The 23,850-nt window shown below is 38.2% G+C and overlaps 4 protein-coding genes across 4 annotated transcripts; 1 reads left to right on the top strand and 3 right to left on the bottom strand.

The window, feature by feature from the left end:
- Positions 1-2,033: 2,033 nt before the first annotated feature.
- On the bottom strand, positions 2,034-4,362 carry LOC143456625 (uncharacterized). The gene is made up of 4 exons (XM_076955183.1): positions 3,966-4,362; positions 3,713-3,845; positions 3,308-3,481; positions 2,034-3,194 (listed from the first exon to the last, which is right to left on the bottom strand). Exons 1-4 carry the CDS (start codon positions 4,056-4,058, stop codon positions 2,338-2,340), a joined length of 1,257 nt encoding a protein of 418 aa, XP_076811298.1. The 5' UTR covers positions 4,059-4,362; the 3' UTR covers positions 2,034-2,337.
- Positions 4,363-6,788: 2,426 nt separating this feature from the next.
- LOC143470009 (uncharacterized) lies at positions 6,789-9,922 on the bottom strand. The gene is made up of 4 exons (XM_076967843.1): positions 9,189-9,922; positions 8,887-9,030; positions 8,347-8,517; positions 6,789-8,026 (listed from the first exon to the last, which is right to left on the bottom strand). Exons 1-4 carry the CDS (start codon positions 9,277-9,279, stop codon positions 7,041-7,043), a joined length of 1,392 nt encoding a protein of 463 aa, XP_076823958.1. The 5' UTR covers positions 9,280-9,922; the 3' UTR covers positions 6,789-7,040.
- A 3,499-nt stretch (positions 9,923-13,421) lies between these two features.
- LOC143455322 (uncharacterized) lies at positions 13,422-15,940 on the top strand. The gene is made up of 9 exons (XM_076955079.1): positions 13,422-13,604; positions 13,757-13,923; positions 14,020-14,152; positions 14,241-14,413; positions 14,549-14,672; positions 14,786-14,952; positions 15,034-15,154; positions 15,243-15,403; positions 15,581-15,940. Exons 1-9 carry the CDS (start codon positions 13,535-13,537, stop codon positions 15,707-15,709), a joined length of 1,245 nt encoding a protein of 414 aa, XP_076811194.1. The 5' UTR covers positions 13,422-13,534; the 3' UTR covers positions 15,710-15,940.
- Positions 15,941-16,161: 221 nt separating this feature from the next.
- Positions 16,162-23,114, bottom strand: LOC143461312 (sushi, von Willebrand factor type A, EGF and pentraxin domain-containing protein 1-like). Its single transcript, XM_076959199.1, has 20 exons — positions 22,957-23,114; positions 22,637-22,837; positions 22,333-22,521; positions 21,909-22,088; positions 21,590-21,769; positions 21,310-21,495; positions 20,970-21,149; positions 20,628-20,813; positions 20,304-20,495; positions 20,016-20,195; positions 19,541-19,726; positions 19,134-19,313; positions 18,746-18,931; positions 18,493-18,675; positions 18,167-18,346; positions 17,799-17,978; positions 17,406-17,585; positions 17,066-17,248; positions 16,693-16,872; positions 16,162-16,547 (listed from the first exon to the last, which is right to left on the bottom strand). Exons 1-20 carry the CDS (start codon positions 23,039-23,041, stop codon positions 16,237-16,239), a joined length of 3,708 nt encoding a protein of 1,235 aa, XP_076815314.1. The 5' UTR covers positions 23,042-23,114; the 3' UTR covers positions 16,162-16,236.
- Positions 23,115-23,850: the final 736 nt, after the last annotated feature.

The raw sequence follows: 23,850 nt of genomic DNA, 5'->3' as shown, positions 1-23,850 counted from the left end.
TCATGCTTCACTAAACTCAGTGGTATCCGCGCGGTTAAAAAATTTTATTAAGAAAATAATAGGGGTGTGCCACTTTACCCCGTTGGTCCGCTTTACACCACCTTCCCCTACATGGAAACACTTTTTATCTTATAGTTTAGCTTAAGTTTGGAGGAACTCTGAGAGTTTTTAAGTTTATACTTTTGTTAGACAGTTGGACGGTTGGACATTTTCAACGCCTTGGTTTGAGGTCACTATAAATAAGAAATACCATTTCACTTTGCCAACTGAAGAAAGTGACATATTTTACACTTGTACTTCACGGTACTATCACGCCATGTTGTGCGTCATTATTCTTCGGCGCTTTCCTTTTCACTACTCGGAGCAAAGAAAAATCCAGGATCACAACTAAAATTGATAAAATAGTCGCACACCAGCAAAGATAAAAGAATAACCAAACGCGCGTTCAAGGATTGAATACACTAGCGACCTGGTATTCCGAGCTATGACTGGATTAAAAGATGTTGATGGATTAAACGGATAAAAAAATTGGAAAACTGGTGGTATTGAGGTTAAATCCATTGCCCAACTACTAAAATCTTCCTGGTGATATAGGTTTGAAAGATGCCAAAATCAGTTGCCGTTTCTTAACTGATAGTTGACAGAGTGTAGTGTAAAGTTTGCAATTGAATTAAAATCTTCAATTAAACTTAAATTTTTATTTGCTTATTTATTATTTTTGTTTCATATACCGTAATTATTTAATGTTTGCTAAAAGACGATACCTACAAGTTGTTCAATAACGAAATTATTGAATAAAACATTGAGAGATGGCAAAATAAGTTTAATGAAAATAACCATGGCTTTCAAAATACGTTTAAATTTGTAGTATTGCGTGAATTACAGTATTAAATGTTTTCTATAAGCTATAGCTTATCTTTATTTCAAGATTTATGGTATTGGTAAGGCTCTATTAACATATGCACGATTAACCAAATTGTCTCTGACATCTACATACGACATAACGGAAAATATATAGTTTCAGTGAGGCATAATTCTCTCCACCACGTCATAGAAAAGCTGGTTGAACCTTTTTAAAAGGCCGCTTGGTTTTGAACAGCCATGAATTGTTTCTAGAACGAGTCGGTCCAAGTATTTTGATGGAGCTAATTTCTTACAACTTTTTTTTACGTTGCCCCAATCTCCTTATCGCTGCCTGCTTTATCTATAGTAGCTTATCTTCTTACACGTCACTGCACTGCCCAATTGCAGTTGTAGAATTCCAGGTCCCTTCAATCAATGTTTATTGGAAGAGGTAGCCTTATTCAATGCTTAATTGTCTTTTTCAAGCAAAATGTTAAACTAGATTTGGTGTCAATTGAAATTAGACGCTTCTCATTTTTAGTTGCGATGTTGAGGGAAACAGAATACTAAGATTCATGAGATTTTGTCAATGACGCATAATAAAAAAATTCCGGTAATATGAGTGCGCTTGCAATACAAGAAGAAGCCAAATTTTAATGATTATTTTATTTAGATTAATAATTTTAGATTATGTTAATTCATAGAAGATACCGCTTGGTGGAAACTTAAGGCTATAGCCAGCGATAAATTTTTTTATTGTAAACTTTTAGCAAACAACAAAATATCTTTTGTTTATGATAACCTCAAAGGAAAGGATTTATTGTCCGTTTTGAGTCTCGTTGTTTTCTTGTAATGTCAACTCTCTATAAATTGCATTTGGGTGATATGTCGGACCGATAGAATTGTCTGAACGTATTGATACTTCGGGTACATCCAATGTATATAATCAGAGCTAAAGTTCAACAATCTACGTTACTGACTTTCATACTGTAGCCAGAAGAAAAGAGTCGTTTTTACTGTTTGCCAGTTTGTAATAATGTTTCCAGACTTTTCGTGCCCTATTCAGCAGCTCAATACCATGATCAGTCGATCAGCAGCCATATATATGGAGATAAGTGAATGTGGTGTTTTGCTAAAAAGATAACCAAAACAGCTGTGTGTAAAATTCCGTAATTAACTAATTACCAATAAAAACATCGATATGTTGTACAAAATTTTTATTGTGGATATTTGCATCACGTGTGATCATCATTTAAAAAATGCATTGAACAAATATCATCATTTACAATTCAAATGGCAGTACAGAAACATAAATTTGCATAAACACTTAAAAGCCAAACTTAGGAAATAAAAAATGGTAAAGTACTTATTGAAAGTGTTAAATGTTGCCGGAATGAATGCATTCTGCATCGTCATGCAACAATTATCAAATTTATTACATTATAATTGTATTTAAAGAAGTTATTGTTTTGCTTTTTCCCAAAGACATCGTCATCAGGCCATGTAGACGTCATTATCTTTCTGCTGCGCTTTCCTCTTCGCTAATCGGAGCAAAGAAAAATCCAGGATCGCAACCAAAATTGATAAAACTGTGGCACACCAGCAAAGATAAAAAGAGTAACCAAAAGCGCGTTCAGGGATTGGATACCGTAGCGACCTGGTATTCCGAACTTTACCAGGATTTAAAGGCGCTGAATCGATGTCGAATCCATTTCCCAACTGCTGGAGGACATTCTGAAGATCATCAAGATTCAAATTATCTTCTATATCGTTTTTGTCTTCTTTTTTCTCGGGCAAAAGATTTCCGAGGCCAGAAAGAAGTCCAATTGCCGTTCCCACTTCTGGACTGATCGTTGGAAGAAGTGCGGTTGGTAATGAACTTAAATCTTCAGTTGAACTTGAATCAGTGTCGTATAGAATACGATTCTGTCCTAGGTTTCCAGCAAGTGGTTTCTTGAACGAATCAAGATCGTCAATAACCGAGGTTTGAGTAGATTGAGTATCAAGTGATGAAGATAAGGGTTTATCCTTTTTGGTTTGTGAGTCATCATCAAAAATACCTTGAACTTGGTCCTTTAGGGTCAAATTTCGTTTTAAAATGTTTTGTAAAGAAAAGGTGTCATGACCCTTCACGTCAAAGGTACTATTTTCGCTTCCAAAAGTGTTCGATAAAATTTCATTCAAATCTGGTAGCGTAAAGTTATTAAGATCGAAGGTAGAATTTGAAGCCAAAGATAAATTTGAATCTCCTATGAAACCAATTTTTTGTAATCCAAATGGCAGTGTAAGTTGTTGCTGGACGCGGCTATTTTCGATGGTGAACATAAGCGAAGCAATCACAAGTAGAATACCTAAACAAAAGTAAACTTGGTTTGAAAAAAATTTGTTTTACTGCAAAAAGGAAGTTTTTTTGACATATCTATGGTTGTTAAATTGCATTCCAATCCTATCACGTTCTATTCACCTGTTATCATAGCGAGCCAAGAGCTGTATTTTTGCCAAGGGGTAGATTTCACGTTGTTGGAAGCTTTATGGACTGCACTGGTGATGTTGCAAGTGATGCTGAGAAGCAACAACAATGCGCTGATTGCGAGAAACGCTGCCGTGGCGTCAGCGATTTTTTCATTGAATGACAGCACTATGAAATAATATCATATCATATTTATTATATCATAAATAAAAAAATCAGAAAATATGATAAGATTTTTAATTTCTGAAATATCAATGCTGGATTATGCGGCGAGTGTATATCGCAGGTACTGTGTACTACTGTGCTATAGACATTAAGCACTTTGACGAAACGTAAACAAAAAGTTGACGACAGTCATCACAAAAGTAGGTTATAATTATACAGTTTGAAAAGACTTACGTGTTTGTATAAAATCGTCTTGCATAGTGTGTCCCTTAAATAAACCAGTGTGAAGGCAAGTGTCGATTGGTTTCGCCATTTTTCCAAATATCTCTGATGCAGACACGCCGCTCGATGAAAAATCGACACAAAACTGAAAACAAAAGAAATAAAGGATTAAGTTCTAAATGCCAAGGGAAAAGCTGAAAGAAATCGCCTGAAATATCAACATTATAAAACATAAAAGAAAAAGACATTTCAATTAAAGACTTACTTTTATCCAGTCCGAGGTTGCCAAGCATACAATGACAAAGACCAATGCAAGGACAGACGATACGATTGAAGCTGCACGTAACGCGTTGTACATGTTTCAAGTTGAAGTTCAACAAGGATAAAATCACAGTAACTATAATATAGAACCGGTCGGTAATATAAAACCTGTATTTCAAAATAATCGTCATTAATAAAATAACTTGGCTTATTAAATGAACAATTATGAATATAAGTAGCAATTCCGAGTCCATAGATATCGTTTAGTTAAAATAATTTCAATGGAAAAGCAAAGTAACCTGTAGCTGCCTCGGCCACCTACTGAAGGCTATATGTCATGGGAGTCAAAAGATACTTCACCAGAAAAAAACATATTCAAGTTTTTGCCACAAAATAAGCAAGTTCAGATCTTATTTGATCCGACTTCACGCTTTTGTGTAGCTCGTTGCTTTTCCGACATCGTTTATATAAGATTCATGATAAAAAGAATAATTGTATTTTTTCGGCCGGTGCTGTTGAAAATACCAAGAAATTGTTTTTACGACAACCAAGTAAGAGATTACAGAAGAACTCCATCAGCGATTACGTGCTTTCGAAACTCAAATCAATGACGTAAAGATGTTATGTGTTAATGTCGTCACGAGATAAATTCCACCGGTCACCGCAAACCGATAAACAATGTTCATATTCGATGATAATTAAATTCTTGCCAAAGAAGTTTAAATGATCTCATTCTGTAAGATTAGAGCTTCATAGATCATGTAATGGTGATTTTTTATTAGGACTACTGTTGTTAGGACTACTGGAAGATTAGAAATCACGCACAAACAAACAAAATATGTATTCTATGACGGTACAAAGTTGTGTAATAATTTTAACTAATCCACTTGTATTATTATTGTTATATCTATAATAATTAACTCGTACTTGCATCTATAGAATAAAAACTTTTCCATATGTTGTCGGGTGGATATCTAACAAACAACCGCATACTTTTATAAAGCTTTATCATGTCAAAGTTTCAATTGGTCTTCATAAGAAAGCATGAAGGTTTTTGCTGATACATTGCAACCATCACATGGTTTAACAAGTCAAAAAAACTCGCTATTTTGCCGATGATTTGTAGAATGCTTAGTGCAAAATACGGCCACGATTTCACGAAAGCATAACTTAATTTTATCTCTCGACTTTACCTGATACAAGCTTTACGTAACGTCCCATAACTAATTCTCCGGCTTCCTCACATATTTATGAGGTAATGGTTGCCCCGGGCAATCTTTGTTTGGTAGCAATTCCGTCGAAAATTAATATTACATCTTGATAAGATAAAGTGAGTTTGGCGGGAAATGAGAGGAATATGTGTTGCCCACGCACACAGTTTACGTCACTTGACACAAGTTGGCAACAAGCTAAATCTTTCGAAAGCATTTTCTCCGACAAAGATGAAAAATTTGTGAACTGCCTTAGGTTAAAGAATTTCTTACATAATTGTGTCTAAGTAGACTTCCTCGTTTGCTGATGACACTTTTGTACGCTGCTATGCTTTAAACGCCTTTTGAGTATAAAGTCGACAGTTTAAATACAAGAGTTTACTATAAGCTCAACTAATTAAGTAAGGAAAAGAATAGGTCGCATTACAAACGTTTGTTTTTTTATGGATCTCTGTTTACGCAGCACAACACATGAAAACCACTTTATTAACGAGCAACGCGGTTTGAGAAATAACTTTTTAAACAAAGTTTGTGCAGTACCGAACATTCGTATATGACCGACCAACCCTTATACCCTTGAAATTTTACCAGACCCTGAAATATTTCAGCAACGTTTTCCTCGCCCGATTACTTTCGCTCCCAGTCCATAAACGATTGCGCTTCATATAAGGCTTGCAAGCTCATATAATGTATAATTATATTTCGTAACAGAATTGGAAAAGTTGGGGATATCGCGCTTTACCCAAAGTCGCTAGCTTTTAGAAAGTAAAACCTAATTGCTTGATGAAGACACTCTACAGTCTACACTGATCAAAGCTTCTTGCTCATGATTCCAATATCAATTTTCGCGCCATTTTGTTACTGTCCATGCAACGACATAATTTCCACTGTTTCTGCGAAGTGTACTTTTCTCCAGTAGTTATAAAGCACATCATCAGTCGCAAATGATACTTTTCTCAGATAACTGCTAAATGATATTTTTGTGGATATGCTTGGCTATTTTAAAAGTAGCATCATGTAATTGTAAAGCAACTGGTTATTTTGTCGTAATCTAATACGTTCCAAAAACTTCCTATAAATAGAAAATTCACATTTTTCACATTAAACGTAAAGGTCTTTTTTTTAACAATGCTTCAGGAAAGTTTTCTTCAGCGTAATATTGAAAAAAAACTGGCAGTCTTAAAAAACTGTGAGCAAGGAGAGATATAATGCTAAATCATAAAGTGCTCTAAAGAAGATATTTTGTCTCTTGGAAGCTGAATATAATTATGGAAGTTGGGTCAACTTCAACTACAGCACAGTTTGCAAAATAAGTTGCCCTCAGTAAATAAGCCGGAATTATACAGGCTATGCCGATAAAATGGCTGCTGGAAATATTCTCAACATTAAAATTTTAACGCGCTTAAATATTTAATGCGATTTGCCCTAAACTATGTTTGGCAATTATTATGTGTTCTAACTAAGCACTTCTGACTTTATACTTTTTGCTTTAGGTCTGTAAGATTAATTATTAATCAATTAGCTAAAAAAATGCTGTGTGATTAATTTGCTTTGTGAGCGTAACTGTTTTGGTTTGATCTTTAGGTTATAAACAAACACTGAAGAATTAAACCAAGTCAATGCAAGAGCACGTTCATTTGTATGGTGGGGTCGATCATTTGTAAATAGTTTTACGCTTGCACAAGAATTTATTCAAGTAAATACAAATTTTTCGAAACAATAGCAGCATGAAAGCTAGATTCAGTTAGAAGTATAAGCCATACGCTGCACTGTATATACGAAAGATACGCCTAAAAACTAGACATAATAACATGACGTTAAGTCATATACAATAATTACATAATGAAATGTTCTTTACACAACAAGAGTTAAATTGGGATCGCATTTGGAGGCTTGAGAAGATCATTTTCCAGAGCCCGGAGTCCAGCAAAACTGGTCGCCAGTACTACAAGAACCACCACAAATGCAACCCAGCTTAAATAAAACGAGTAGAAGAGTGTTGGCTTTTCAACCGAAATTTTTGGAGTTTTGGGCAGGACCGATCTTTTTTTTCTTAATTTATTCGTATCGAAATTAAGATTGTTTTGTCCCAAACCATCCAGCAAGTCATCGAAGCCTTTGGGAACAGAATCAAAACCGGTAAAAGGGTTGGACTTGGCAGAATTAGTCGTGTCGAAATGCAAGTCACCGCTTTTATCTGGTGTCAGTAACTTTTGTGCAATCTTCTTAGCCACTTCAGGATAAGAACTAGCATCACTAAACCCGTGTGTATTAGGCGCTCCAAGTCCCATTTGTCCAAACAACTTTTCTGCTGCGTCGAGGCTAGCCTGGTTCAGGGGTGTAGTGTCACGCTTACGACGATTCTCTGAAGGACCAAAACCGAAGCTTGGGTTCTGGCTGGAAGGCGAACCTAGGTTTATTGAACTGATAGAATTGCTCAAACAATTAATATCGGTTGGGTTGCAATTGGGTATTGATGGAGTATTAGAAGAAGAACCGATATCCAGAGAATTGACGAAATTGTTTTGACAGGACACATCGTTTGTAGCGCAATTGTGTGGTGGCGTCGTGGATGAAGAAGAATCGATGTCCAACGAATTAAAATAATTCTGCAAGTTTGGCAAGACAGGCAGGCAGCTTGTGTCAGTTGGATCGCAACTAGGGAGTGCTGGTGTGGGAATAGAACCACCACCAATGTCCAACGAGTTGATGAAGTTTTTCCTGCATTCCTCGTCTTTGCACTGTATCGACGGTAAAGAATAATTCTGTATTCCGTTTATCAATTTATTCTGATCTTCCAAAATCTTTTTGTGTCCGATTGAATAGATCAATGCTGCGATCAACAATGATATACCTGTGAAGAAAACGATAAAGTTATTTTACTAAAGCACAAAATGGCTGGCTATGAAAAATATAAATGTTTCGCTGATATAATTGATGAGTTATTTTGTTTCTATTGATTTTGGCTTCACTTTTCTTTTGTTTCCACGCAGACGAAATTGTTCATAATCTCACATCCAAAGGATGAGAAATTGTCAACATAAACCACAATACAGCATATAGCCTAATCGTTTGCCCAAAATTGCCTTTGCCGGGAAGAAAAGTTATTTACCGAACACAAAAAGCAACCACAATTGAAATAGTTTTCAAACCTCTAACGCTTCAAATGCTCACCTGTTGCACCTTGTAGTGAAAGCGCAAGCTTTTGCCAGAGAACCATTTTGTTGTTGTTGGCAGTTTTGAGAAATCCACTTTGTACACTGCACCACACGCTTGGAATTAGAATAGCTAAGCCAATTATAAGAAAGGCGGCAGTGGCGTTTGAAATACTGTCGCTGTTGGGTTCTGAAATGAAAGCAATGACGTTATTACCGAAAAGCTTTTGGCAAATATAACTAGATAGAAAGTGACCTATACAAACACCTAAATATCTTGGCTCAAACCATTAAAGCCAATAAAAGCTTTTTGTTGTATCACAGTTAAACATGCTAGGCCGTAGGTATATTGAAGCCCATGTCTCCATAGGTTTTCTGCACTTTTTGCAGAAAATATTTTAGTGTTAAACTACATTTAACAAGCTACTTAACAGGAAGTGTATATACTTGGCACATTTACCTCCATAAAAATTTTACCCTGGCTACGGCTTTGATAAGGAATAGAATATTGTTATAATGAGATGTTTTATTCATATGCTTTGGGTTACAAATCACTCACGGGTCGCGATGGGTATCACACTTCCGGAAATAGAGACCTGAAACAAGCCGATGTGGTAGCAGGTGTCATAATTGAAATTTGCAAAACTGAATCCCGCAAGTCCTGACGACGATTGCTGGTGTTGTCCCACGTTTACACAAAACTGAACAGCATAAAAAAATAATTTAATTAAGCAACTTAAAAACGGGAAAGGTATTCTGAAAAAGGCAACGTTTAAGGGAAGGGTATACTGTAGGTACGAAAATGGAAAAAGTAAAATATTTTTTTACCGTAAATATTTAAGAATAATTCAGAACTTATCTTGATCCAATCGATGGTGGTCAGAGAGACAAGAACTAAGACAAACGCGAGAACTGACGCGACAATGGACGAAATTTGCAGCGCTTTAAACATTACTGCAGGCTTAGTAGCTATTTACAAAAGCAACGCTAAACTTTTAAGTATTCTGCAAAGCCTTAGTTTAATTTTTGTTGTCCTTGTAACCTCGGGCGTTAACTGCAACTAACTTCAGCGTCCGGTGGTTCTTCCAGGCCTTATATATACAGTATATGTTTGCTGTCAGTTTCTACTAAAGAGTACGCACGCGATTACACGACGCTTCGACATTCACTTCGCTTCTGGGACATTTCGTTCGTGATGACAAGGTTCGTTTGTTTTCAATATTTTTTTGCGCTTCTGCCGGGTAGAGTCAGACGCTGCCCACGATCGAAACCTCCAAAACTTTCTCTCAACTTGCCGAGTATCGATCTGGGATTAATCATATGAGTTAGTGAGACAAAAAATCCCGTTAAGTAATACAAGATACCAGTTCCGGATATCCATTGCGCAAACAGAAGCTATATCTGCAAGAATTCGTGACACTAATTGTCAATTACCTCATAGTTTGCAGATGCAATTTTGTCTTGGTTGACATATTTGATTAATCTCGTGTCAAATGTATGTACAGAGTCTACCAATAACTTGATTGCAATAATAACCTAGCGCAAATTCACTAAACTTTATGTAAACACGTTTGACATATGAGACTTTGAGCTTTTACAGATATCAGTTTAGTTATAATTTACTGGATTTCTTTTGAATTGACTAACTCTAACTCGTACCAATGGCATGATTGAAGATTTTAACGTCTCAAACGAGGTAATAGTGATAAATTTCATTGGTGAAACAATTATATTGCCCCTGGCGATAACGCACTGAACCTCAAGGGACCTAAAACTTTTTGTTTGACGTCAGAACGTTGAAGATACAGTTTCCAGGCTGTTATTTGGCTTATTCTAACAGTTTGTCTGGTAAAAGGCCCAATACACTTTCTGCGACTCGAAACAACCTTTGCAAACTCGTTACCTCACTTTCCCCAGACGTGCTGTGCATAATTTCGAAAAAAATAGCGCAACGTTAAGGCAAGATACAGATTGCAAAACGTTGTTTGGTTGGACCTGATTGGGTATCAGTAACGTTTCCTCAACACGTTTTGACTTCCACACATACTGTAGCATGCGAAATTTGATACCTATAAGCAATGCTATATTGTATGTACAAACCAGAATGCCTCTGTTATCCATGTAAGGTGTGGTCGTAAATCTTAGTCATTTTGCTTGATTTTTTTTCTGTTTATATAGACATAACATTCCAGGCGAACAACGTGTTTTGACGTTTACACAAACACAGGAAACCACCAAGCATCCAACGTTACAAAAAATATTTTATCACACAAGGCTATATAACGATTTGAACATAACCAGAGAACATAACCAAGGCTCTAGCAAAAAATAGCCTACAGTTATAAGAAATTACAAGCCACATCGTCATCGACTTGCTTCGTCCAGTCGTGATGGGAACCCTTATACGTGGTCTTATACTTTTACATTATGTTTGGTCGTTTGATCTGATGATGTGCTGCTGCGCTCAGAGACGGTACGATTGCTGTAAAACGAGATGCTTGAAAGAACGCACATATTAATTTCATCACAGTAATAAAATCAATACAGGACCAATTAAAATTAAAAAAATTGGAATAAAATCACTGCAACATGGAATAAGACCAACAGCGTATATCTATAGTTGTTAGTTAGTTATTACATGCATAGTATAGTTATACTAACTATACGTAACTATAGTTAAATAGGGAAATTAAAATACAAGATTGTTCGACTTCGTGGGAATTAATTAGCCAGGCCATTTTAAACTCATCCCGACCACGATGATGATCTGTTGTTGATATAAAAACGCGTCCAAGCCTACGTTGCATTGGTTTTTGCTTAACAGAAAAAGCTTATACCTCGGAGCAGATTTGGACCCGGAGAAAATATTGTTGCTCAGTGAACGAACTTCGGTAACAAAGCTCTCCCTTATGCTGATATTGCGGACCACGAAAAGAAGGAATACACCATGAAACCCGTTTGACATAAACCTTTTTTTTTTGACTTACCTGACATAAACCTTTGAATTGATCGAACCTTGCCATCTGGTATAGCGGCACCAAGCGGTTGATGTTTGCGGACCAGGTAAAACTTAATACTTTGAAAAAACTGAATAAAAGTTTATCTTTAAACATATTTTTAACCATCTAATTTTGATGGAATGGTTTGAATATAGCCTTCAACGTGTCACGCGGTTGCTAAGTGGGGACCGACGGTAGGCCTACATGGTGTAAGGTGCGTCCATTCAGCTGAAAGTTTCGCCAAGAACCACTTTTACCTTGAAACGAGTTGAGTATCGTGAAGATATACTGAAACATGACGTTGACAACGGCGCTGTCGAACACAAGAAGACCACAGATCCAAGTGATCCCGAAGAAGAAGAAGATGGTGAAAGAAAAAGATGCATTTCGCTGGAAGTTCGGGATCCTTTTAAACAACGACAAAAAGTTGCAACTTAATTAAAACGCAGCCGAATGTCCATCTAAATAATCAAAAGGTTGAAATGAGATGTGTTTGGAAATTCAGAAGCTTCAGATTGCATGAGAAGTGGTTATATATGCCCTAATATAATAACTTACATGATGATTAGGTTTCTTTAGTTTTGAGATGTTGGCAACCATGGACACGTACAAGACCACGGTACAAGCCAGAATGGTAGCTGCTGGAGCAATAACCAATTCGATCATTTTATTAGGGACAATCCAGCATCTGTATTGAACAATATGCAAATCACTGTATAGCAGATTTTCTGGCACTGCGAAGCACGTGGTTTTGTTTTTTCTGACCGTCAATAAAAACTAAATTACTCCATTAACCAGTGGCATAGTCTGATTATTAACTAAACTATCCGTCTTTATTTTCGAAAGAGACGCTTTTTACGTACTTACCACACAAAACATAATGAGACAATGTTCATGAAGAGAGCTACTGTGGACACTGCTGATCCAATGTGACTTATTATTATAAAGAAGGCTGGGCACTGCGCACTGTTTAGTTGTCTGCCGGAACTATAGGATTATACGCCCGACACGATATAAAAATGTCATAAGAAACCCAGTAAATACTATTCGGGATAAAACATTTTTGGGTTCGAATCGACTCACAAAAATCGTCGCAAAATTTGTCAAGTGATTACAATTTTTACCCCATGTCCTCTGTTCTATCCCATGAGATTTTCAAGGCGAGTTAAACCTGTGTATTAGCCATTTAAAGCGATTTTTAAGAGGTTATCACATTATCAAATTTTAGCATAAATCTATTACGTTTTGTATCTACACAAGTCTTTGCAGTTCTACGTCCACGGCATGTTGCGGTGACGTCGTTAATCAGAGATCGTCATCGTCATTCGTCACTGAATTCAACACGATTTCCAAGAACTGTCGGTGAGCGAATAGTCTTTCCAACATCATTTTCGTTTTTGTTGTGAAACTATAACCACGTACTTCTCTTTGCAATCAGTTTTATGAGCAAAGTCTGAAACAACATTGTGTTATTCGGTGTGTTTCCAACGGCGTCATCTTTATTCCGAGACATCTAAACTCAAATCACTTACTACAGTATTCATCGCACACAATTTCAGCAAGTTTTTTAATTTGATATAGTATTGTTCACAATAACCCAAACCATCAACATTATCCTAAAAGATGAAAGTTATTGAAAAAGTTTAAATTGTTTGCTGCTGTCTCTTGTGTAGTGAAAATACATCGATGCAGCTAGCCCATGCATATTGACCCGTTCCAATCTCAAGTGTGCATGAGTTTCATTTTAGCATGAATGCACGCTTTGAACATGTTTAGATCTTTTGCAAATGCAACCACGGCAATGCCGTTCGTTCGCATCGATCATTGCAGCACAATATGGTAGTCACGGTCACTTCAGCGAAATTGTCGCCTGATTGAGTGTCGACGGTTGAGTTAAATGATTCGGTTGAATATTTCCGACAATAACTCGTTTATCTGTCTGTGAATTCACGCCAACTCTTTATTAATCGTTTCACAGCTGACAAGACATCGCTGGGGGAATGAAAAATAATCCATTGCATAACGTTTCATCAGAAACGGGACGTTTGAAATAAATTTAAACCTATTCGTCGAAGTTACAAAATTATAGTTGACACCGATATGGCGAGAATATATAACGGAGAGGTTTTTGACAATAGTGGGTAGCACGGTAAAACGTCGAAGCAACTTACTCGCCAGTCTTTTACGGTATTTTAGTTCAAACTTACAATGATTTTTGCAGCGATTCTTATTCTGCATTTAGCTTATGTCCCGTTCATATATGGAGGATACTTTGGAAGTAAGTTTTATTTAAGGAACAGTATAGCCTACGAATAACATCCGGCTTACGTAAAACTTACGCCTTACGTACTTACGTTTCCGGAATCCAAAACTTTTGTATACCAGGCTACTATAAGACCGAATAGATAATTCTCTATCGTTGCGTCACAGTTGTATCTTTGGGATGCTGGAACGAGGGGCGTTCCCGCACTTACTCAATGCCGAGCGCTGAGAATTCAATTCATTGGCTAGAGGACAACCAAAAAACGGACGCAGAAAAGATTTTGGCGTGTGCTAATGTTGCCTACACGCGGGGAATTCAACTGTTCGCCATCCAGGTAAACCATCTTAAACTTTATTCACAAATACCTATACTTTCTATGGTAACCATGACGCGACGCGCCATAGGCAGAAAAAATATTGTCTTTGAACAGAACGAGAAGAAGTGTGTTATGACCATCGACGATGGCATGGATTATAAAAGATACGACAGTTCTGAAACCTGCAAAGGGAGATCAAAAAACTTTCCGGTCAATGCAGTGTACAGAGTAATCGCGCCTCCATTCGGTGAGTTTGCATTGCGTCATTGCTGTGTTGTGTATACCGTAACTCGATTCTTAATGTACAGTTTTTAATGTATATTGTTGCAAATCAGTTGAGAACCTTGGGTGCTGGTCCAACGACAGGGACAAAGAAAATTGGGCGATTCCAAGCATAGAGACGAGTTCAGAAAATTATCTTGACGGAAAACCAAAACAAAGGAAAGACGCTTTCTTGAAATGTGCCTTTGCGGCCAGAGATAAAGGATACGATGTATTTGCTTTAGAGGTGCAACGATTGATTTACATGGATGGCCTGCTTAATACGTAACGAAACTTCGACTGTTTAATAAATCAATCACGCCAGTGTACGTCTAGTTAGGCGTTAAAGAAAATTTTAATTTTCAAATTCTGTTTTATTTAGAATGGAGGTCGTTGCCACTCATCACTGAACGCAAATGAAACCTATGCTCAGTATGGTGAAACCCCCAATAGGTGCGAAGGAGATGGAACGGGGGGAAAGTGGAGCAGCCAAGTTTATAAAATCGGTGATAGCTAGTTTTTGCCATACCCAAACAGTATTTTCAAATATCGTTAAGCCGTTCTTGCAGGCACTAATTGATTGATCGCGATTTGGCCCAAAAGCAAACTAATTTTGCAGTAAATCGTGAATTGGAAATGGCCGCCATGAAACGACTCGGGTGCTGGGTGGACCAAGAGGAGTCAGCAATTCCCAGTATCGACCTTGACGATGACGTCATCGGTGACGCAAGGTACAAATGTTTCGTCACGGCTATGCGAAGAGGCTTCTCGGTTTTTGCTCTTCAGGTAAACATGTTGCAAAATAAACGTCACCGTTAGATGGCGATAGTTCTTTTGCCCATTTACAACGGATATCCGGTGACGTAGGAAGATGGAAAATGTTTCTCTTCTGAAAACGCCGAAAGCACTTATACAAAATATGGCCCATCTGAAAATTGTGACGTAGATGGCGGAGGTGGCGAGCTGGCGAACGAAGTGTATGAACTTGGTATGGAAATGTATCACAAATGTCCAAGGTTTTGATCCGTTGCTTTTTATATAAAAGATAAAGTAATAATTAAAATTGATGATTTTAGGAAAGTCACTTCAAATAACCAACTTAGGCTGTTGGACCGATACATCGGATCACGCCATTCCAATCGTTGAGGAGAACCCTCTATACCAGACTACGAGCAATCCAATTTATGATTGTCTTAACCTGGCCGTGCAGATGGGGTTCGACACTTTTGCTTTGCAGGTGAAAACATTTGCTTCAAGTGGTCAACTGTAATGTTTCTTTAATTGACTTTCTTTGAATGCTATGCGAAATACATAAAAACTTAATAGAAGTTCCTATCTAAGTAAAACTGTTGGCTTTTCAAATAAGTTTAACTGCATAAATTTAGCCTAAATAAAGTTGTTGATTTCTTTGTAGGACGGAGGTAAATGTGCCACATCCATAGACGCAAATGACCGTTATGATAAATACGGACCGTCAGAAGATTGTGGCACCGACGGTAAAGGCGGCTTACTCGCCAATGAAGTATACAAGATTGAGAATTAGTGGTTTGATTCTAAGGAAATCCGGTTAGGCTTTCATGTAATAAAGCTAATCATAAAGACATGGAACAAATAAAGAAATAAAGATTAAATGGCTTAGAAAAAAAAGCATGTAACCGATTACAAAGTTAGCGCAGTTAGTGAGGGGCCAAAATGTATATCAATCTGTTGAAGACGTTTGTGCTTTTAGTTGCGCTAATTTTATGAAAGAACTAATAAATTTATAAAACCCAGATTTTAGAAAACCTGCTTTCCAAATCTCGCGTAACGTTATTAGCCTCAATTTAAACAATACTTCTTCTAATGTAATCCATTGCTTTTAGCCTACTAACACAAGTCAAGCCTTTCCAAAAACCTGACACGAGTCAGTGACTGCAATAGTCAGTGACTCCTTCTATGCAACAAACAGCTACATCTTACTTCTTGTATAAAGCTGACATATACGTCAGTCACATGCTTGATGCAGATCTTGTATTTTAACTTTCAAAAACAATCTCAAGCACAAACAAATTCAGCACGATTTTGAACCACTTAAAAGCATAAGTCATAATAATCCTCGCAGCAGTTGTTGAAACGGTCACAATCTCTGTCGCAGTTGCAGATCTGAGTGCTGTCGTATCTGTCGTGGCATCTGCCAGCGCAGGAGAGGGTGCCACTTGCGATGCAGCTTGGCGGTGGGTCGGACCACAAGCCGTTTCTTTGGCATGCTGCTTGTGAAGCTCCACTGGTTCTGTAGCCCGGTGTGCATGAGTAAGTGATCTCATCGTCAGGACGGAAGAATACGTCATCGGGTGACGCACGAGCGTTGTATGCGAGATAAGGTCTTCTGCACCTCACGTCACCTTTGAAATATAAAATCCAATTTAATTCTTACTAGTTAGAAGCTTTTAAGATATTGCATATAAGTTTTCCGTTGAAAACGTCCAGTGTTTAGAAGGTTGGAAGGTTTTCTTGGGATCTCAGCCTTTTACGATTAAATTAACTTACGTTTGCAAGTTGGTGGTGGACTCGAAAATTGACCATTGTTCTGACAAATTGCGAATTCAGCTCCGTCCAATACATATCTCGGGTTACAAGAGTAAGTGACTCTTTCATTGACATCGTAGAACAAATTGTTGGGCGATATTCCCACCAATCTGCCCAAGTCTGGTCTCCTGCACCTTACCGCTGTGGAAACGTGTGACGTTTACTAAGTTTGTCAGTTAAACTTAAACGAAATCACTTAACAGCGGCCTAATCAATTAACCTATACTCTAAAACCTGGAGTATGATTGTATAAATTGATGGTAAAATGTAGTGTAAACTATCAATAAATACGTCTGCTGCTGGTAAAGAGGTTCGCTGCACAAATAAGACTCACCAACGCAAGTAGGTACTTGATCAGACCATTCTCCGTCGTTGCATCTGACCTTGGTTGCACCGTCCAAGATGAAACCTTCATCGCAGGTAAAAGTGAGCCTGTCACCGTTTTCATACTCGTCTTTGATTGGTCCGACGTCACCGTTGTTGGGGGCGGGTAGAGGGTCACAAGTTGGCTCAGGAGCTGAAGAAAGAATTACGTCATTAACTTTTACGTCACAGTAATGGCTGTTTGGAATCACAGCACGGTGGGAGCTTGTGATGACTCTTAAGAATTCAGTGAGAAGACATATTTTGATATAAATTCGATGGAGATTTAGCAAAAATACTTTTCATTTCACCTTCACAAGTGGGAAATTCATCAGACCATTGACCATCGACGAGACATCTCACGCTTTCCGCGCCTCGTAACAAGTAACCACGGCGACATTCAAAGGCGACTACGGTTCTGTAGACAAAAGGACCACGTCGTGGACTAAAGGAACCAAACCTTGGTTGGTCAGGCTTGGAACAGGTTATTGCTGTTCAGAAAAAAAGTAGCTTATAATTTGAAGCTATCAACGGTTGTTTAAAACTTTTTCTACTCTTGCGGTTAATAAATAAGGTAATACAGTAAAATATAAAATAAAATTTACCGTGTGTCAAAGTAAGCAGAAGACTAAAGGGGAGAAATGTGACAAACCTCACAGACGACAACCTCATGTAAGACCTTCTAACATTAATTTAATTCATACCTTCACAAGTGGGCTCCTCGTCGGTCCATCTTCCACTTGTCTGGCAAAACACAGTCTCAGCACCATTGATCAAATACCCTTCCTCGCATTCGAAGTCGATTCGCTGATCAACGTCGTACAAATCTTGGTCAGGGGAAAGTCTTCCGTTGGTGGGCGCAGTAAGCGGTGAGCAAGTTACAGCTTCAAAGAAAATAATAAATCCGTTTTTGAAACACGAAAACTTAGTTTAAAACGCGTCACCATCCAATAAAACAGATATATTTGTAAAACTATATATGAAAGTAATAAACGCTGATAACCCAACAAAAAGAAGTTGTTATGAAGCCTTATAGGCTAAGTCAGTCAACCTTTCCTTAACAATATCTTACCTGAACACAATGGTACATCGTCCGACCACGTTCCATCGTCCTGGCAAAATACTCGTCTTGCTCCAACCCTGACGTAGCCTTCATCGCAAGAAAACGTGATGTGGCTGTTCACTTCATATTCGTCTTGCGTCGGAAAGAGGTCACCTTTGTCGGGTGGTGTAAGCGGGTCGCACAATACAGCTGCAAGTGAATGAGATTGTTTAGAGTTGTTTGCAATGACGTTTATCTTTGAATTCACAAATTAAAAGTTGGTCAAGTAATGTCAGGGGTTGAGGAGCATGAATTTAGCGACCAGAAGAAGAACAACTTTTAAGACCGCAGCAAACCTTCGCATGTTGGGAAAGGGGCGGACCAACTTCCGTCATTTCCGCAAGTTACGCTTTGTGCTCCCTGCAGAGTGTAACCGCCATCACACCTGAACGATACGACGTCTCTGACCACATAGATGTCCTGGTTCGGAGTGAAAGAGCCAAACTGAACGTCGAAGATGACGCGTGAGCATCTGATCTCTGAACAGAAAATTTATTCATAGATATTTGCGTAACACGTTTCTCCTTGAACTTCTCTATCGCGTCCAACCTTCGCACTCGGGGAATCGTTCGGACCAGCGGCCGTTTTCCTGGCACCTAAGTTGAGATTCCCCAACGAGCAGATAACCCGGATTACAGACGAAATCGACAAAGTCGTTGATTCTGTACGGACCTTCGGCTGGTGTGAAGAAGCCGAACCTAAGGTCGAAGTTTGGTTCGAAGCAAGTTACTTCTTCTAAAAAATTGAAGAAAAATTACGATAAGATGAAAGGTTATTTGAAGTTATTGAGGTCATAGTGTTTGTAAAACGACAACGTACCGAATACATCGGCTCACTACATTTGTAACACACTTGGTAACAGTTTAGAAAATTGATGTATACTTTGATCATCATTTGGCTACTTTCTGTGTGTAACTACATTTACGTTTAATCTTACCGTCACAGGTAGGCTCAGTGTCGGACCATCCTCCATTAGACAAGCAAGTCACAGTTTCGGCGCCATTTATTTCGAATCCTTCGTCGCATTCGAATTCGATTTCGTCATCAACGCCGTACTGATCTTGAACAGGGGAAAGGTTTCCGTTGATGGGCGCAACCAAGGGAAAGCAAGACACAGCTTAAGAAAAGAAATTAAAGGCATGAAAGGTTTGATTATGAGAATCAGTTCATTCGATTGTAATGGTTAACAGTAGTTGTGTCACAAAAACTAGAAATGTTACTTGGAATAACCTAAAATACTTTTTCTTTTAATGCAAATACCAGCTTAAGGGTTATACGTTGACCGACTTAACAGTTTTCTAAACCTAAAGCAAAGTAAAAGTAAACATGTGGTTAGTTGCTTACGTTTGCATATTGGAAACCTAGTAGACCAGACACCGCCATCTTCGCAAGTCAGGAGAGAAGATCCTTCCAGAAAATAACCCTCGAAGCAAGTGAAAGTGACAAAGTCATTAACATTGTAAATATCTTGGACAGGGTCGAAGGAGCCAAGCTGGGGGTTAAAGGTCGGAACCTCACAGGTTGGGATTTCTGGATGACAATTTGTATGCTTTTAGTATGACCCATTTTCTACCATGTTAACTTTCATAGTGTATAGAACTGGAGCAAGGTCCCAAAAAAATAATTAAAATGAGTAGAAATTATTTCAATACTTAATTTAAATTTGGATAAAAGTTAGATTAGAATTAATTAGAGCGTGTACTTTGGAAATTAATTTTTTGAAACAAGACATGAATTTAAACGTAATATCTACTATTACAAAACTACTGTAATCCTAATCGAAATTTTCCAGCTTGTAGCAGATAATCTTCAGACAAACCTTCGCAGATTGGAACATTGTCAGACCATTCCCCAGATGCCAGACACACAACCCTTTTTGCGCCCACTACGCTAAACCCGTCGTCACAAGTGAAGGTGATTCTATCGCGTACGTCATAGCTCGTTTTTGAGGGGGCAAGGTCGCCGTTTTCCGGAGCGAGCAGAGGATCACATGACACTCCTGGAAGATGTACGAAAAAAATTGAAAAGATTTAAAATCATATGAACAATTTTTAGCGACGGTGTCTTTTGTTCAGGTGTACGTAAGGTTTAATCTAGTCGCCCTTACTCCTACACGTTGGAAAGTCTGCCGACCATTCGCCATCACGTCCGCAGATGACCTGGGTAAGACCAAGCAGCTCGTAACCAAGGTCGCACCGGAAGTTGATTCGCTCCTCAATTTTATAAAAAGGTTGATTTGGCGAAAACGAGCCAAAACGCAAGTCAAAGTCTTCAGGCTGGGGAGGTGTGCATGTGATTTCTAAAACAAAATCCCGTTGAAGAACAAAGTTTCATCAAATTCCTTACCAAATCATTTACACTCGATTTTAGTGGAATGCACAGATTAGATTCCTTGATAAAACTTAGACTTTTAAATTTCCAAACTACTCACCCACGCAAATGGGAAAACCGGCAGACCAGCGTCCAGTTTCTTCACAGACCAGTGGTGTGTCGTCATCTAGGACGTATCCGTCGATACATGAGAAAAACACGACGTCGTTCACGTCATAGGACGGTTTGTCTGGTCTGAATGACCCCTTGTCGGTATCGAAGATCGGGACGAAGCAACTTACTTTTTCTAAACGTTTTCAACAAGAGTTAATGACCTTATTCAGTATTTTTACACATTTGCATGATCTTATTTTAATGATATTGCTTTAAAGGGCTTTAAGATGTTATGGTCTAGAGCAAGTTTTTAACGCTGCACAATTAAACGGTATTTATTCAGTCATACCAACGCAAATGGGTTCCCTGTCTGACCATTTTCCATCCTCTTGGCATATAACCTCTTCGGCACCTAGTCTGTTGAATCCATCGTCGCAATCAAATGTGACAACATCATTAACGTTGTATTGAAATTGTTCTGGACTTAGAGAGCCGTCAGCTGGCTCCACCAAATCTGGGCATGTGATAGCTACAAGGAAAGAAGAAGGTAAGAGCACTTTGTTTCTTATTGGTTTCAAATCACTGTTCATTTTTTGATAGGATCTGTAAGCTGATCTGTAAGATGACTGTACGCTGATATACTTTTTGTAAACTTTAGTGCCTTACGGTATTTTGCACTCGTATCTCACCAAAACAAGCAGGAATTTCGTCAGACCATTGGCCATCTGACTGACACATGACACGAGGCGCACCACGCAGGAAATAGAAGTCGATACAGAAGAAGCTGACGAACGCACCGACAGCGTAATAACGTTGGGAGGGGGAAAATGAACCGGTTGTTAGGTCGAAATCAGGAGGCGAGCACCTGGTCACTTCTGTAAATGAAAATCAGTTGATATCAACACCATGGATGTTTAAAGTGATCTTGTACATAGTTCTTAAACACATTACGATTGGGTCAGTACTTACCATCGCAGGTTGGTACAGGATCCGACCAGAATCCCGTATCTTCACAAACAACGCCGCTAAGTCCATTCAAGACGTAGCCATCAATGCATTCAAAAGTTATTCTATCCCTGACATTGTAAGAATTTTTCACCGGCGAAAGCTGTCCGTTGGCTGGAGCGTCCAATGGTGCGCAAACAACACCTGAAAATATTCTGCTTATATTATCTGTGCAAGTATATGTTTACATTTGCAAGAAAGTCCGCCGTTTGGCGTCGCTTTAACATGAACACAAAAATACAGAACATCACCAATTAAATAGGCTGTAGATAAAAATACCAACCGATACAATCAGGCTCCGGGTCCGACCATTCGCCGTTGGATAAGCAAGTAAGTTTTTCAGCTCCGTCCAGGTTATACCCAGTCTTGCATCTGAACGTAACGACTGCATCTACGTCGTAAGCTCTGCTGTTTGGGAAGAAAAATCCTTCCTGTGGCCGACGTGGTCGCTGACAACGTTTTGCTGTAAATGCACAAGTTTTATTAAAATATAAAATAAAATAAATATCAAATAAGTTATATTAAATAAATATTATAATAAATATGTTGAAAATTTTTATTAACCTATTTTTACCACCAAAAGATTGGATAAAATATTGGTATATTCTCATAGCCTTACTAGAATAATCCACTTATTGACATATTAATATTTGACGCTTAAACACAACAAATTAAGTCGTAAACCATAACAGATACCAAGCACTTACGATTGCATGTTGGTACGTCATGTGACCACTGTCCAGAAGGTAAGCACACGACACGTTCTGCTCCTCTAAGTTCGTATGGATCTCTACATTCGAATGCAACTTGATCGCCCGGGTTATAATAATTCTTGATGACCGTTGTTATGATCCCGCCTTCGGGAGCCGCCAGTGGACGACATCGAGCCAACCGTTCTGTGCGAAGCGATTTGTAATGACAAACACATTTTTGCAAATAAATAAGAAAAATAAAATAAAATAATCTTTTTGTCATTTATCTTTCTCGCAGAGTGCAAAGTAGTTTACGTACTGATGCATGTTGGTGGTGAAGGAACCCATTCACCGCTTGGCCCGCATTCAATATCTTTCTCGCCGACCAGAGAGTAACCAATATTGCAGAAATACCACAGTTTTTCTCTAATTTCAAACACGGTCTGTACGCTGGCGGGTGGTTCTGCAGCTCCGTTGTTCGGATCCGGAGGTCGTTGACATTGCGGTCCACTTGGATGAGCTGAAATTTAATTAATGAAAGTTTTTAAATTTATGAGATGTCTATTTCACTCAAGTTTATTCAAGGTTTTGTCCATCAGCTACACCAGTCCATCGCAATCTATGCTGCCATGTACTTACTGGGGTTTTCATAACCCGGCTTTTCTGCTGTGGCCTGGAAAACGGCCAAGGAAAGTAGAACAACAGTTAATTTAAAGGATTTCATACTGGTATGAACGTCTATGTAGGTCAACTGTCAAAGCAGCTGTGATATTTTCGACGAAGAGAGACCCTTATATACCATGGAGTCGCATTTAAAACGTGACGTTTAATACCACACCGTGTTTTGAAACCCAGAAACGTTTTTTCATTTCGTAGACGCAGTTTAGTTAATTACACGGTAATTGAGACCAGTCGTGAGAATATTTTTGCCCGATATGGAGATCAGGTGTAATTAGAGTAAGAAACTCAGAAAGTGTTTTCAATTCTCGCTACTGAGGCGTCTTGCTAAATTGCAAACTTCAAAGGGCTTAATAATAGATAGTAAGATGACGCGAAACGTATTTTATAATCATTAGGCATGTTTATGTTGGTTTTGCGCACGTATAAAAATATGTGGTGAAGGGGTCATTTCATGTAATTACATACATTTAATATAGTTCCAGGCCGAGGCATGTGCTTGCGCAAGACAAGGTGGACTTTCTAATTAAAACTCCCCATCGTTAAAGTTCACATTCAACTTGAAAAGATTGAAACCGCGTATAGTCATCACAATGCCATAGTATACTATTTAATTAATGAATTCCGTTGAGTGCTATATATTTCTGTTATTTGGGCAAGCACACATCAACGAACCTTTTATACAATCCCGTAAAAAGTTATATAAAATTATTTCAGACTTGCGATATTAATTTAAGGTTGCCTCGTCTTCGACGTAAGTTGAAAAACGTAGTGCGATGGGTGAGCAGAATTTTTAACTTCAAAGACGTTTTGCGTGGATATTTCATCTTTTAAATTTCTTGCGTATTGCGTAAC

The sequence above is a fragment of the Clavelina lepadiformis genome, chromosome 1, assembly GCF_947623445.1.
Source record: "Clavelina lepadiformis chromosome 1, kaClaLepa1.1, whole genome shotgun sequence".
NCBI classification, from domain to species: Eukaryota; Metazoa; Chordata; class Ascidiacea; order Aplousobranchia; family Clavelinidae; genus Clavelina; species Clavelina lepadiformis.
The sequence above is the reverse complement of the archived record's forward strand: the minus strand, read 5'-3'. Positions and strand labels throughout refer to the sequence as shown.

What these genes read in the sequence shown, in the direction of transcription:
- LOC143461312 (XM_076959199.1), bottom strand. Translation starts at nt 23,041, where the DNA reads ATGAAATCCTTTAAATTAACTGTTGTTCTACTTTCCTTGGCCGTTTTC. An exon ending in GCCGGGTTATGAAAACCCCA is followed by an intron (nt 22,838 to 22,956) that starts GTAAGTACATGG and finishes ATTAAATTTCAG; the next exon opens with CTCATCCAAGTGGACCGCAA. An exon ending in CGATGTACCATTGTGTTCAG is followed by an intron (nt 17,979 to 18,166) that starts GTAAGATATTGT and finishes TTTTCTTTGAAG; the next exon opens with CTGTAACTTGCTCACCGCTT.
- LOC143470009 (XM_076967843.1), bottom strand. Translation starts at nt 9,279, where the DNA reads ATGTTTAAAGCGCTGCAAATTTCGTCCATTGTCGCGTCAGTTCTCGCG. An exon ending in GACCACCATCGATTGGATCA is followed by an intron (nt 9,031 to 9,188) that starts AGATAAGTTCTG and finishes TTTATGCTGTTC; the next exon opens with AGTTTTGTGTAAACGTGGGA. An exon ending in TTCACTACAAGGTGCAACAG is followed by an intron (nt 8,027 to 8,346) that starts GTGAGCATTTGA and finishes TTTTCTTCACAG; the next exon opens with GTATATCATTGTTGATCGCA.
- LOC143455322 (XM_076955079.1), top strand. Translation starts at nt 13,535, where the DNA reads ATGATTTTTGCAGCGATTCTTATTCTGCATTTAGCTTATGTCCCGTTC. An exon ending in ACGATGTATTTGCTTTAGAG is followed by an intron (nt 14,414 to 14,548) that starts GTGCAACGATTG and finishes TGTTTTATTTAG; the next exon opens with AATGGAGGTCGTTGCCACTC. An exon ending in TCGACACTTTTGCTTTGCAG is followed by an intron (nt 15,404 to 15,580) that starts GTGAAAACATTT and finishes ATTTCTTTGTAG; the next exon opens with GACGGAGGTAAATGTGCCAC.
- LOC143456625 (XM_076955183.1), bottom strand. Translation starts at nt 4,058, where the DNA reads ATGTACAACGCGTTACGTGCAGCTTCAATCGTATCGTCTGTCCTTGCA. An exon ending in CAACCTCGGACTGGATAAAA is followed by an intron (nt 3,846 to 3,965) that starts GTAAGTCTTTAA and finishes TTTTGTTTTCAG; the next exon opens with TTTTGTGTCGATTTTTCATC. An exon ending in AGACGATTTTATACAAACAC is followed by an intron (nt 3,482 to 3,712) that starts GTAAGTCTTTTC and finishes ATTATTTCATAG; the next exon opens with TGCTGTCATTCAATGAAAAA.